Source organism: Gymnodraco acuticeps, unplaced genomic scaffold (genome assembly GCF_902827175.1).
Source record: "Gymnodraco acuticeps unplaced genomic scaffold, fGymAcu1.1, whole genome shotgun sequence".
Lineage (NCBI taxonomy): Eukaryota > Metazoa > Chordata > Actinopteri > Perciformes > Bathydraconidae > Gymnodraco > Gymnodraco acuticeps.
The window spans coordinates 4,609,845-4,625,265 of NW_022990459.1; the positions used below are offsets into that span (position 1 = coordinate 4,609,845).

At 42.4% G+C, this 15,421-nt stretch overlaps 1 protein-coding gene across 1 annotated transcript; it reads left to right on the plus strand.

Moving 5' to 3' along the window:
* The first annotated feature begins 163 nt into the window (after positions 1–163).
* fbxo18 (F-box DNA helicase 1) lies at positions 164–15,308 on the plus strand. The gene is made up of 21 exons (XM_034226105.1): positions 164–529; positions 933–1,100; positions 1,216–1,751; positions 2,275–2,411; positions 3,017–3,164; positions 3,257–3,438; positions 3,524–3,598; positions 3,691–3,779; positions 4,567–4,735; positions 6,333–6,546; positions 6,625–6,712; positions 6,792–6,881; positions 8,716–8,852; positions 9,114–9,210; positions 9,385–9,551; positions 9,644–9,728; positions 9,813–10,007; positions 10,185–10,310; positions 11,186–11,292; positions 14,033–14,167; positions 14,788–15,308. Exons 1-21 carry the CDS (start codon positions 475–477, stop codon positions 14,947–14,949), a joined length of 3,162 nt encoding a protein of 1,053 aa, XP_034081996.1. The 5' UTR covers positions 164–474; the 3' UTR covers positions 14,950–15,308.
* Positions 15,309–15,421: the final 113 nt, after the last annotated feature.

Sequence of the window (15,421 nt, forward strand, 5' to 3'; positions counted from 1 at the left end):
ACAAAAAGTTTGGGAACCACTGCCCTACCAGATACTACAATTTAATAAAGGATTTCCTGAACTAGTTTATAATAAAAAATGTCCATGCCCATCGCTTTCACCCAGTAGGTGGCGGTAATGCGTCCCGACCCAAGTTATCAACCACAAATATAAGAAGCAAAGAAGAAGTCGCAGCCAATCAGGTGGCAAAAACAAACCCTTTCACTAACGCTAAGTAAGCTAACCGGAGCATTTTCCAAAGTGAAAAACGCTACTTAATATAAATGTCACCGCTAGTAAGTAACTTCAATATTACCAGGGCGGTACATGTTAGTTACTGTACAGTTTGTTAGGTACATATTTTAATGAGACGTTTTATTATATTAGCACAAGCATAAATGAACTAGCAACAGTCGTTGTTTACACAGCTTGTAGTCAAAGTTAGCCCGACGCCTTTTTGCTTGATTAAAGTTGAAAATGGCGTAAGTCGTGTAGATGTCTGACTGGAAAACGGATGAGCTGGACACGAAGATGGAAATGGCTGCCAAAGGTACGTTTAAAGTTGAGGCCAGCAACGTTAGCTTACCATAAAACGGCTATATTCAGTTTTCATTTCACATAAAAGGACCCTGAAGAGTTGTTTTAAACTCTTCAGGGTGCGACATTTGAAATTGAACCGAACTTTTTAGTATTCACACATAACTTATTGATTTGGCACTCCTTTAAAGATTGCTAAAGAAATAAATGCATTGAATAAACAGGTTAGAAACAAAGCAGGAAAGTTCTGGCTGCTAAATTGTCAAAGCAATGATGTAAACTGGCATGTTTGTCTTACCCGAGCACTTTAAAGAAGACCATTACAGACAGAAAAATGCTGATGTTGCATAAGGACAAAACTAATACAGATGTGTTTGTTGTGCTGACATGTCTGAATCTAGTTTTTTGTTTTCCAGGAAAGGCCAAAAGGAGGCACCTGAATGCAGAGGAGTGTGATGCACTGGGACAAAGTGCAGCGGGCACTAGTGCTCTCGTCCAGCCCCACACTATCAACAAGGGGCCGGGCAAACGCGACCCCAACCGGGGGCTTTACCCCAAGACACCCACCAAGCGACGGAAGTGTGGTAATGTGCTGTAATTAATTGACACGCGTGTACTCCAAATAACAATGAACAGACAGGTTGCCATCGATGCGCTAATCATTGAATCTAAGTTCTCTCTCACTCCTTCTTCCACCAGCATCTGCCTCGGGAAGTCCTTCTGGGAAACAGAAGAGCATCGGCAGCTTCTTCCCCGTGACAGGAGTAATCCGTTCCAGTCCGCAGAAATCCTCTCAGCCCTGCACATCCACGTGCACAAATGGGCCAAATAAAGAGCTTTTCAAAGGGCAAGAGGAGGAAGAGGAGGAGGATGATGACGATATGAGCCTACTAGCCGCTTCCTTGGCGGCAGAGCCTGAAGAAGAGGATGAGGTTGACGATGCCAGCTTGTTGGCCGCAGATTATCTGGAGGGGATGACAGCAGAGATGTTTGGAAAAGATGATGACTTTGATCAAAGTGCAATACCCAACGAGGAAGAGGAGGTGGAGGCCCTCCCTGACGACCACTTTGGGCTCCTGGGATGCAGCAAAGTCCTCCAACAGCCCCAGGGATGCATAGACGATCTTCCAGAGGAGGTGCTGAGGCAAGTGATGTGCCTGGTGCCCGCCCAGGACCTCTACCGCAGTGTCATCCGGGTCTGCCGTCACTGGAGGGGCATCGTCCAGGACCCCAAGGTTCAACAAATCCCATTTTCATTAAGTTCTGTATTAGCACCAGGGTGAGGGGGGCAAGTGTTTATATCAGCAGCTTCCTACATGAACATGGTTGACGTTTGAGAGATTGATAGATGACCTCTGTGTTGACATTAATGTATCCGTCTCTTGTAGGGCTGCTCGATTATGGCAAAAATCATAATCTCGATTATTTGGGTCAATAATTGTAATTGCGATTATTGAATGCGGTTATTCATTGACTTTGAAAACATCCATTTATTGGAGAAAAAATGTGAACAGTATGTTTTTAACAGTTGATTACCCTGAACTTTAAGGATAATTCAACTGAAAAACCACAACAAAATATTTAAAAAAAAAGTATTTTTATTTCGATTACGTTGATTTCGTAATCGTTGCAAGCCATCATCGTAATCGCGATTTAAAATACGATTAATTGAGCAGCCCTAGTCTCTTGTGGTTGGATATTGACGTTGTAGTCCTACTTAAACGTATTGATGATGTGTGTTTGTGTGCCATTGTGCAGTTTGTCCCCTACAAGAAGAAATACTACCGCTTCATGATGAAAGAGAAGGTGACAGAGCTGGCCATCAGCTGCATGCTGAAAAACTGCGGAATAACAGATCCAGCGTCATCACAGCACAGCATCCGACGCCTCGCCGTGTAAGCCTGAGTTTCCTTAGTAACGGGCAGTACATGTATGAAGGAGAGTCTCTGTTATGTTTTCAATTAGAGATGAACCGCTGTAGCATCTCAAGGCAGAGAACTAAAGTGTGTATAATTATCCGTTTGTATGGCCAACATTGAGGAGAAGCCTGAAAAAAGTATTTTACAGATACCAAAATGTCAAGATGATAATTATTATTGTTTTTATAATGACATCTTTATCTAATTATTATTATATTTGTGTTCAGCCTGCCTGAAACGCCCTGATCTGACATAATGACATCACTATGTAACACTCGAGCTTCTATTGGCTAGCGCTCTAAGACATTATACGTGATTTATGGGACATTCCTTATGGTTAACCTTTCACAACGGAGCCGGCCAGCTAACCAATCAGTGCCGACTAGGCTCTGGTTTCAGACAGAGGGTGAAAAGAGGTGCTGAAGGACAGGCAGTATGAGAAAATAAAGAGCTTTTTGAACATTAAAGCATGGAGACATGTCAGAGTATAGGCACAAAATACAAATATGAACCTAGAAGTGAGCGTAATGGGGCCCCTTTAAATATTCACTGTGGTAATTATCTTGTGTGTGTATTGTCAGTTTAATGGCGCAGCATAAGATGGGAGAGCGTGTGAGGCCGGAGGATGTTCTGGAGCGTGTTAAGAAGCATCGCCTCTATCCCCAGGCTGAGGCCTCCATCAGATTACGCATTCCCGAAATTCTCAAGAACTTTAACCCTGGCATTGAGGTAGGACTCACCCATTCAGACACACAGCTGTCTCCTGTTGAAGTACGTCCATGAATCCTGAAACCTCACCTTCCTCCGTGTCCAATCTCCAGGGTCCGAACCCCTATGCAGCCATGGCGGTCATATTGATCCTCAGTGAGAGTGTTGCGGACGTGCAGGCTTTGGTGTCCTTGCTCACCGGATACATGTCACGCACCGCCATCATAGAGTACCTCAGCCACATGGCCATGATGTTGCTCGCCATAAAGAGGAACATCGTCAAGATTAGCAACAGGTGCGAGTTGAAAGTGTCAGCGCTTTAACGTCCCACTGTGTTCTTGTGAGGTTCGCTACAATTCTGCTCTTTCTGATCCCTCAAGGTTGCATTACAACATCTACTACGTCCTTCACCTGATGGAGAACAGCTCCTTTGCTGTCAGCTCCTCTCAGACTGGGTGAGCTGTCACTGACATGCAGGAGAAATACGCCCAGAGATAATGGATATGTGAGGAGTATTCACTTTTTAACACGTGTCTGTGTGTTATAGGACTCAGATTCAGCTCACAGGTGAACAGCAGCAGATCCTCAGCCATGACGTCCAGGCCAAACATGTGGTGAAGATCGTGGCTTTTGCAGGTACAGACGACACCATCCACATTCCTTTTTCTTAGTCAAATCTAAAACAATTAAACAACTAATACCGTCTATTGACAAATTAAACCGACTTAACATAGAAAGATTAAATAAGACATGGATCCCTGCCCCACCTGCAGTGCTTGTTTGTAACTCTATCCTATACGTGAAACACTGTAACTGAGTGCTTTAAAAAAGTGCTATACAAATTTAATATATTATCATTATTAATATAACAATCATTATTATTGTAATACGAAGGCTAGTTCAAATTGAAAGTGTCAAACATGACAAGGAGGCGTCCTTTTTCTGTTTCATTCTTTCAATACTTTTTCAGGGTTTTTATACCATGGAGATGTTGTTGTTGTTGTTGGTTTGTATGTCAGCTTTGAAAAATAAGAACATGTTATCAAATGTTGTAATATAATGGATATTGAGCAACCAGGTTAAACATTTGTGGGTATTTAATTGTCATGTTATAGTTGCATTTGATGGATGTGCTGGTAATGATGTGTGTCTGTTGGTTTGTCTGTATAGTTGTTAATGTGATGTAATTACATGTTTATAGTGTCTGTGGATGTGTGCATGCCCAGGGGCTGCAGACGGAATTCACTTTAAACACAATCCGTCATCAATCCTCTCTTTTAAAAGGTTGACTAATTGAATCATGTGTTGTTGCCTTATTGCAGTACTAATTGCATGTTGCAGAAAGTGTGTTTACATTTTGAAACTCACAGATGATGTTTAAATGTGAGAGATGATCTGTGAGCTCCAATGCCGTCTGCTGCAGGTACGGGGAAGACCACCACGCTGGTGAAGTACGCCGAGCAGCGGCCGCACGTCCGCTTCCTCTACGTGGCCTTCAACAAGTCAGTGGCCACTGAGGCGCTGCGTCGTTTCCCCAGCAACGTGGCCTGCAAGACTGTCCACTCGTTGGCCTTCACTGACGTTGGGAGGAGGTGAGAAGTTTCCCCTCAGAGAAATACAGACTGTGGGAATTGATTTTGTTTGTGTGTGTCTGAGTCCAGTGTTCACAAGTTCCTGGCGGTTTCTTGGTCAATGCCTTAGATTCTCCCCAGCTGTGTTGTGGTTGCAGGTTGTTCCTGTTTATGACAAACACTTGAAAGCATTGGTGTATTAAGCCTTTGTAAAATATGACAGTTCACTTTTAAAAAGGTTAACCTAGTAATGATGAAATCAGATTTGATTTATACGGACAATAATCGCATATTAGACATTTCTCTCAGGGGTTTAACAGTGGGTGCAGCATACATCACCCTCCGTCATTAGACCCTCGTACCAAACAAGGTCCAAAGAGACTCCACAATTACTATTTAATGGAAGAAACCATGGGAAAAGCAACAGAGAAGGGATCCCTCTGTCAGGATGGACAGACGTGCAATAGTCGTTGTGTGTACAGAAATGAAAAACGATGATACAATTACAACTTAGACAATCCAAATAAGAAAAAGATCATTTGTGACCTGCTCCATCGAAATCAGTCGCATTGACCCGAAGACACATTTTGAGTTGTATACACTGCTGGAAAGAGGAGATTCCTAGCTTTCTAATGATATCAGGATTGTTGTTGTACTCCAAATATTAAGCGAAATATGTCACATTATATAATGACTGTCACCGAGTCCTCATTTTGAGAAAAAGGCCTTCAAAGTTTTCTCTTCTCTGGAATCCATCGATCTGATTGATTATTAGCAAATGATCAAAATACTACGGAGGAAAGATATTTTCGTTTGGAGGGGAAGCTCGTGAGTGTGTGTGTATACGTGTTTGTGTATTTTTGCGTTTGTGTGTATTGTGTTTGTTTCCCGGAGAAAACCCTCACGAGAAACACCGGCTGTTGTTATGCCTGCTGTGACGTCAAGTTACTTCGTTCTCCGCTTGTAATTATGCCGAAGCTTCAAAGTTGTATTTATCATCTGAATTTGCCGAAACAAGTTTAATATTCTGAAAGCCAAGACTTTGTTTAATTGAAATCAGATGAAAACAAACTGTAACGGACCCTGCCGTGTTATCTATGATTACTATACGCTTACATTCATAATGTCAGCCGGAGGGAGGGGGGCGGCGCTGCGGAAGAGCAGATTGCGAGTGAGAGGTGCCTGTCTTCGTCCCTTTACAAGCTACAAAAATGTATCTATCGTGTGATTTTGGAAATAAAAGTTTCATATTCTGAAAGCCAAGACTTTGTTTAAAATCAAACAAAACACCCGAACCCCGAAAAAATTGTTCTTTACGTAAATCCACGTTTATTTTGAAATGAGCCGTTGTGACTTCCGACTGATTTCGATAGAGCGGGTCACATATAAACATACATAAAAAGAAACAATGGATCCAGAAGAAAGTCAACATTCTTCCTTGTCCCTATAAATATTCTTAAATGTAAATCCCTCAGTGTGATCTAGGATACATCCTTGATCCTTGATCTAGGATACATCCTTGATCACATTCAGAGTGAATTACTGGTCCAACAGTTGTTATTCCAATAGAAACATCTCTTTTTCTTTGCTGTGCCCCTGTGATCTTCCCTCTCTGCAGATACCGCCAGAAGCTGACCTTTAACATGAAGCCGTTCACCATCAGCTCCGTTCTGCCTCCAGGCCGGGGGGGCTTTGCTAAGGCCAAGGTGGTGACCACCACTCTCAACGCCTTCAAGGCTTCCACAGACGAGTGCATCAACATCAGCCACGTCCCCATGTCCCGCATGGGGAAGAACGGCCGCAGGAAGATAATAACCGACTATGAAAGAGAGGTATGTGCGTGACTGTACACACTGCTCACCTGGAGTGTGAATAAATCATGCATTCAATATTTCATTGTGCAATCCTAGTTGTTTGTGCAAGACGCGCGAAAGATCTGGATCAAAATGAAGGATCTGACTAAGACCAAATCAGACGACCTCCCCATGACCCACGATGGTACGAAATGAGTGAAGTCAATTGGTTGTAATGTTGAAGGGAATGCTGTACAGGTGGTCATCACAACTTTCATTCCCAGGATACCTGAAGTTATGGCAGCTGCAGAGACCCTGCCTGTCTGACCAATACGACGTCCTCTTCATCGACGAGGCTCAGGACTGCACTCCAGGTAACAACTTAAAGAGGCCCATTACGCCCACTTTAAGGTTCAGATGTGTATTTAGTGTCTCTACTGGGACTTCTTTAATGTTCAAAAAGGTCTTTATGTTTCTCATACTGCCTGTGCTGCAGCACCTCTTTTCACCCTCTGTCTGAAACCAGAGCCCGGTCTGCTCTGATTGGTTAGCTCAGGGGTCTGCAACCTTTTTGACCAAAAGAGCCATTTTGCTCCCTTTTTGAAAAAAGAATGTTGTCTGGAGCCGCAAAACATATTTCATAGCTTGATAGCTTATAAAGTTGTATTTATTGTTATATCATAGACAACAACTAAAGTTTTGTTGCATTTATTATTTAGTACATTATATAAAACTGTTAACCTCTAATAAGAAACAAAGAACTCTTATAAGGAGAATTTAAAATAATACACAGGCCAACTTTAAAATAAATGAAACACAGCACTTGGGGAGTCCTCTGCACATTTGAAGGAAAAAATATATAATTAAAATGGGCCCACTTTGAAATAAATAAAACATATAGCTGCACCCTAAAAAGAGTTAAAGGTAGGGTAGGTAAGAATGGAGAAACCAGCTAGAGTGTGCTAGAATTTGAAAGTACACAACCGGAAAGATCTGCCCCTTCCTTCAGACTTCCTCACAGAGCCCCTCCTCCAACACAAACGAACGCGCACATGACCAATGAGGGCACGAGATAAGTTTGTGCACAGATGGAAGGCTGACAGGCAGGTAGGCCATCCAGTTACTTTAGCCGGGCCGGCTCAGATGATTGGTCGTGCTTTTTACAGTGCTACGGCTTCCACAGATGACATTTTTTTTATGTAGTTATTGTCAAAGCATTTAATATATTCATTGCTATCGGGACGTTAAGAGCATTCCATGGAGTATAACAAAAAGTGTTTTCTGAAATAAATGACATACCCCGGCCCATTGAATTATGACTGAAGATCGTCAGCTGTCTTCCTCTTCCGTTTTTCTCCTCGATACGTAAAGGCTGCAGCACCTTTGACAACTTCTCTCTACATATCAAACATACCGGTAAACCAGCATCGTTTGCTATGAAAGCATATAACTCTGTCCACACAGAATTAAATCCTGTGTTCCTCCGGTACTTTTTTTTCCTTTGATGTATCCATAGTTCGCTCATCGAGCCGGGGGTCAGGTTATTCACCAGCAAGAAAAGGGGACCGTAGCAGGATGTGACGCATATTTTAGTTGACCTAATTAAAACCGTTTAGTTTTTTATTTATGTCACAGTATCACCTCAAAATACAAGATACGAAACATTTTCAACCGTGCAACAAAATATAAATAGTCCTACAAATACTTTTATTTAATTTCCTTCTTATTTTTGTCTAAGCTAGGGAGCCAGAGCAGAGGGCTTAAAGGGCCCGCATGCGGCGGCTCAAGAGCCACGGGTTGCCGACCCCTGGGTTAGCTGGTCGGCTCGGTTTTAATCGGTCAATCGCTTAGAGATGTCCCGCCCCTTAGACTATGACGTACAATGTGTTGGAGCGCTAGCCAATAGAGGTTTGAGTGTTACATAGTGATGTCATTATATAACAGAAGTAAACCAAGGAGTCCAATGAAGGCATTTCAGGCAGTGGGGGGGGGGGGGGGGGGGAGGAGAGAAACTCCCTCTGGGGGGAACACAGGGATATTAGCCTTTACAGACCATTTACATGCACAACAACCTATAACATACTACAGGAAATGGAACATCTCAAAATGCATATAGGGCCCCTTTACCAGTGCTGCAGGACTGTAGAGGGCGCCATTGTGATTTAGCTGAACTCTGATGGTGATGAATTCTTCTTTTCCCTTTCTCAGCCATCATGGATGTGCTCCTGTCTCAGCGCTGTGGGAAAATCCTGGTGGGAGATCCTCATCAGCAGATCTACACCTTCAAAGGAGCGGTCAATGCCCTGCACATTGTCGACCACACACACATCTTCTACCTGACACAGGTATACACCAAATGTAGATGTCTTTCTTCACTTGAGTATTTCAGTTTACTGTTAACAGAAACAAAACAAAAAACAGTTCGAATGACCCAAAGAATGATGGGAACTGTAGTGCCACGGCTAAAAAACAATTGATCCCATTTGAAAAAAGACAGTGTAAAACCACAACCATGTTGATACTAAAGCATATCATGTGTGTACATGAATCCTTTCTTTATCAGGAGTTGTATACTAATCATGCATGTTACTGATGTCTTTGTTCAGAGCTTTCGCTTCGGTGCTCAGATCGCCTACGTGGGCGCGACCATCCTCAAAGTGTGCAAGGGAGTGGATAAGATCCTTGTGGGAGGAAATCAGAAAGGTAAATACTGCAGTAATGTGTATTCATTTCAATGTTTGATGCTTGAATCAAATGAAATTCTATCACCAAATACAAATTGGCCTCAGAAAAAGACACCCTCTGTACTTGATGAATTAGGAAAATACTAGTCACAGTTGTGTTAGCATGTGTGTGTGCTACATGTCCGGTGTGCAGGCGGTGTGTGTGACGAGAAGGCAGACGAGGCGGGAGCAGCGGTGAGTTCGGGTGCCAGTCTCAGTCAGGGGAAGACGGCCATCTTGACAAGATGCAACCTCAGCGTGTTCAGTGAAGCCGTCCGACTCACCGATGCCAACCCGCAGTGTCGCATCCACTTCATAGGAGTGAGTCAGTGTGTATGCACTACAGACAAGAAAGACTAGCATGAACACACGTCAATTTGACTTGTACTCAACACTCCATTTTCTTCCATCAGGGTGTGACTGGTATCGGCCTGAATAGGATCCTGGACATCTGGAAGCTGTTTGAAGGGACGAGAGAGGAGACGCAAAGCTCGAAATGTGAGACTAATGCACACATTTACTCTTTCCAAGTTTAGACGTTTTTAACCTTTTGACTAAATATTGGACATGCTCTGCTTTCAGTCATCAAGGACCCCTTCATCCGCTCATTTGCCAAGAATATGAAGAGTGGCTACTGGGCCCTGAAGTCGTACGCCACACTGACCGAGGACTTGGAGCTGGACGGCAAACTCAAAATGGTTGAAAAATACGGAAAGCGCATCCCCGAACTGGCCTCTCGCCTGGAAAGGTGCTTTGAAGAAAACTTCCACCAAGCAGGTATTTGAAAAGTGTATTAAAGTGACCTCTAACTTACAGATATGATATAATGTTACTTCACTGGCACATTAGAAGATATGTTTTAAACAATATATTTCTTATACACGAGTCCTTTTTCTCTCCGCTGTATAATGCACTCGACTCACGAGTTGTTTCCCCTGCTACTGTTTGTTCCAGACTTTATCGTGGGAACAGTGCACAAGGCCAAGGGTCTGGAGTTCGACACTGTGATGGTCACCGATGACTTTGCCAAAGTTCCTGGTTCAAGACACAATCTGCACTTTAGACCAGATTTCTCCTTTGGTACGTTTCCTTCACAAAGACATTTCGTTATTGGGGGGCTTAACACTTAAAGAGGCCCTATGCTTTTGGGTTTCTACTTTTCCTGTAGTGGGTTATATTGTTTTTTGTGCATGTAAATGGACATCAAAAGCAGACTGGGCTCTGGTTTCAGACAGAGGGTGAAAAGAGGTGCTGCAGCACAGGCAGTATGAGAAAAATAAAGCACTTTTTGAATATTAAAGCATGTTAACGTATCACAGTAGAGGCACACAATACAAATATGACTTTAATATCGACTAACATTAAGATATTGCACAATTACATGCTCCCCTAGGGCCACCTCATTTGTAGACACAACATCAGTTACGCAGACTAAACCAAAGATCTATTTACGCTGGGACCCGGCAAACAACTTTCAGAACAATGGTAGCCTCCGAAACTGCTTTTTTAGGAAATCCTCAAATGCTATTAATGTCCTGCTGCTAAATGCTGATAAGACAGAAATAAGGCAAGCCAATAATATCAAACAGTCTTGGCTCTCTGTCCAGGTCAATTGCAGAAATGTTGATGTCATATTCAATAACCCACCCAAGTCAAATGAATTAGAATGTAAAAATAGGACCATTTCCAACTCCCAAAAATCTGGAAACAGTTATAAACTCATGAATCACCAGTAGATAAGACTACTGTTATTCTAGCATGAGCAAAAAAATCCCCCTCCCGCCTCCAGCTCATCCAAATGTAGGCTGCTGGGGTTTTAACTCGAAAATACAAGCACATCACTTTCCTATTAAATGTGTTCTCTGTAAGCGCTTCGAAATGTGGTATGTAAACAAAGTTTGTTATTGTTCTGATTGAATTTGATCTCAAAAGTCTGTATTTCTTCTCTCTCTCAGATGAAGTTCCTGACGATGAGTGGAACCTGCTGTATGTGGCGGTGACTCGAGCCAAGACGACTCTGATCATCACAAAGACCATCCGTCGCATTCTCACAGAGGCAGGGGTGAGGCACACCTACACACCTCTGTGTTAAGAGACTCAGAAAGTGTCAGGAAAAAAGATTCGCTCACTTTTTGTCCTGATCCATTTATATAAAAACGTGTCTGAAAATGAACTGATCAGATTTCGGCCACTTTGGGATATCAAAATGTGTTTTTGGCTTGTGTAACCATTAGCCAATAACCAACCAAGGTAACACCCCCCCTCCTTATCACCTGCATCTCCTGCTAGAGCACCATTTGTGTGTTTTCTTTTTTTAAACCTAACGTCTTGCAGAGGGCCGTGGTGAGTCGCAGCTCATTACCATTTAAAGCTACTGACACTGAATCAGGATGTTTTGTATAGATCTGAGACCTGTAATATATTGTTGAAATCGAGTATAATAGGGGACTTTTAACAGAAACCATACAAAATACAATTACTATCATGTTTAGGTTTCCCCCTGCATTTCTACTTCCCTCTTGTTGCTTTTGATTTCTAAAGATGACCTGTCAGAGTTCGACCAGTTTCTCCCTAAACATCTGCCAGCCAGGTTATTTCAGGTTATTTCATATGACTTCTAGGTATAGAGTGGGGCAGTGATGACGTCTTTGGCCGGACATGGAAGTCAGAATAGAACATTTCCTCAGCCTTTCATCAGACTTTATTTTAGTCTTCTATCTAAAACACATTAAAAACCATTGAGACGAGCGAAGTGAAAGTGGTCGAATGCTTAGTCTTTTCCGGGTTTTAGGACTCATTACTGGACCACTCTATTTGTGCCGGAATATAAGTAAAGTGGTTTAGCCCACATTGCACGATTTATGCTCCATCAAGCGCTTCGAGCACCAGGAAAAGTGCTATATAAATAACATGTATTATTATTATTATTATTATTATTATTATTATTATTATCAAAGATTACTTGATATACCAAAGGCCTGTACGACGAAGCCGGATTTTCGCTTAGCGGGCTAACTTCAGGGAAAAAACTTGGTATTTCCGGTCCCACGACGCTCTCTTTTTAGCGGGCTAGATCTCCATGGTAACTTATGCTGAGCGGCTAGCCTGGTCCGGAGCAGGTTAGGTTGCAGGCTAAGAGCTCAACTCAGTGAAAGCACTGCCTGCTGACCAATCAGAGCTCAGTGTGCGGAGTTTAAAGCGATCAAGTCATATTACAGGAGAAAGGAAATACAGAAAAGCTGCCGTCGCAGGAAAGACGGCGGGCAAAAATCACCGACTGTGTGAACGTGAACATGAATAGAATATCACCTCCATCTTCAGAGCAATCTGACTATTATAACATTAGCGTTAAGAAAGCTTACTTAAATATCTGCCACAACATAAGTAGCCGGATCAGAGTAACATTAAGTACAGTCCGTGGCATATCACATCATAATCATATATTTCCTTATCTGAGTCAGCTGAGCCGTATCTGGCCGTGCAACACTCAGTGTCACATACTGTATGCAGAAGTATTATTTCAAGCAACACATTAAGTTGACGAAACCCTCGAGTCAAATGTAATTAAAGTCAGATCCACTCGTTTTAGACGGGGCAGTGATATCATAAACCTGTTAATGTATGCATTCACACACTTTTTCTGTTACCAGCTGTATTCACCTTGCAGGTGCAGCTATGTGGCTTTTATCCTGGATCAAGTGTTTAAGTCATGGATGTTTAAAGTTTAACTTCTTCATTTTTGACTAATATTATAGTTCACTTTTTATTCAGGAAGTATGACGCTGCGCTGTCAGTACGCTTCTCCATGTTTGTGATTGGTCGAATGCTCCAGATACCACCCCTTTCATGTGAACGCGCACCTAACTAGATAGGGCAAAGCTGGCTTGAGTTAACGAGTTGATAACCAGTGTCGTAGGACAGTTTAGCGAGAGCGCGTTTGTTTTGTATTAGGTAAACCGGGTAACTCAAACATATCCAGGTTATGTTGAACCGGCTTCGTCGTACAGGCCTCTGGAGATACAGGTGTAATGGAGCAGCAGAGGCAGCAAGTTAAAACAACTCTCTTTTTAGGGTTTAGACATCCAGCCAGCAGATGATGTGTGTCAGACCACACTGAAAGCAAAGAACAAAAACAATGTCCAAAATGAGTCTTGACTTTGTGTACATTTCTCTCATAGCACTTCCCATAGCGGTCATACAAGTTATATAACAGATGTTCTGTTGATGGCCTGAACAGTGCAGAGAAATAAAAAAGACACTCTGCTGGATCCACAGTATACAATACCGCTTTATTTCTAAAGCACTTTAAAACCTCCAGACCAAAGTGCTGTACAGTCAAATAAACAAACAAAACATACGAATAAATCACACAGCACAGCTCACACATCATAAAACAAGTACAAGTCAAAACAATAGACAAATTAAAAGCAATAAAAACAACAATCTAAAAGATACGTCATGCCTTAGCGTATGCGTCAATACGCTAAGAGGTGGGTTTTAAGAAGTACTTAGAGAAGACCACAACTTCCTTTCAATGGACCTTAAAGATTGATGGACTAATCTCTGCAGCTCTACATGAAGGCTAAATGTTTAGCGGGGGTTGGTCTGGGCCGGGCGTGAGGCCAACAAAGTGTCCCCCCCCGTAACCCAGCCTATGGATACGGTTCTCTGCTTCCTTTGTTTTCTCAGCACACATGGGGCTCAGCATCTGCTCCTCGTTAAGTTGTCGGAAAAGGCCAAACAATTGTTGCAACAGTTGTTCACTTTACGTCATGATGATTGTAAGTTCATGTCCTCTGCAGGAGTACTTTCTGAAATCGGAGATGCCGAGCACCCTGATGAAGCAGGGCGATCCGCTCCCGTGCTGCATCCCAGACTGCCCAAACTGCACCACCCCCGGATCAGCCTTCATCATGTGCAAACAACAGATGAAATGTGTAAGAACATATCCTCCTCTCTAACATTAAAGGGGACCTATTATGCAAAATCCACTTGTTCATGTCTCTTCTACATCAACACGTGTCCCCTCTGTGTGAAGAGATTCTGAAAGTTTCAGGAAAAAAGATTCTCTCACTTTTTGTCCTGATCCATTTATATAAAAACGATATTTTGGCCACTTTTATGATGTCATAACGATATTTTGGCTTGTGTAACCAACCAAGGTAACCCCCCCCCCCTTATCACCTGAATCTCCTCCTAGAGCACCATTGTGTTCCTTGTAACCAAATATCTCTCAGAGGGGCGTGAGGAGTGGCTCCTTATTTTCATCTAAAGTAACAGACAGAGAATCAGCACTTTTGAAACAGGGCTGAAACAGAGGGGATTGTGGGATGCTGCAATGATCTGTTTGGTATTTCCAGCCAAACACTTCAGAGACATGTTTTGTATATATCTGAGACCTATAATATATTGATGAAAAACAGCATAATAGGGAACCTTTAAAACCACCCTCAGAAAACAACATATTTTATTCTAACTGCCTTTCATTTACAGTAATATTGAATAGCCACTTAGCATTTTGTGATATTAAACAACATTTTTTTTTGTCTGTTTTTAGTCTGACGGTGTGGCTGCTGGCGGCCCACTGTGCGAAAGGTGTGTGTGGACGCGGGTCGGACCAATCGCCTTCCTCATGACCGACGACGTGCAATCCATGGCGGAAATACCACATAGACTGGGCCAGCAGGTCCACCACATGATGCTGGTGGCCCTTTTTTAACACTACTCTTCTTAAAAGAGTTCCAATGAAAACTTCGTGAGACAATCGTTTTTGTTTAGTGGAGAAAAGACGTCAGCCAGAGAAAAGGTGCTGTTCGCTCGACCAGACAAACTGAAAATGTTTTAATTTTTCTCTGCAATGCATGGTTACATTGTGACTTTCTGTTTATATTTCTTTTTTTAATGAGGGATCTTGTTGTCTTATGCAGTTGAGGAGGATTGTGTATAATTGTGTAACTGCTGGAAGACTTGTCTACTTTGTCTAAAAACAACTTTTGTGAGTGTCGTTATTCTCCGATCAAACTGAGATGAATAAATGTTTTTAATGCTTTTTAAAAAAAAGTATCTAACAAGATCAAACGTATATTTTTGTAGAAAAATACTCATTACAATGCAGTGGGATGCACTTAATCCTGTTCGGTCTGCTGAGCAGCTGCTCTCACTGAGACATCATTTTAGTTAATGGCTCAAAA

Bases quoted from the DNA above. Each gene is read 5' to 3' on its own strand.
- fbxo18 (XM_034226105.1), top strand. From the start codon at position 475: ATGTCTGACTGGAAAACGGATGAGCTGGACACGAAGATGGAAATGGCT. The intron at 3,165-3,256 runs GTAGGACTCACC...TCCAATCTCCAG, and splicing joins ACTTTAACCCTGGCATTGAG to GGTCCGAACCCCTATGCAGC. The intron at 10,311-11,185 runs GTACGTTTCCTT...TCTCTCTCTCAG, and splicing joins TAGACCAGATTTCTCCTTTG to ATGAAGTTCCTGACGATGAG.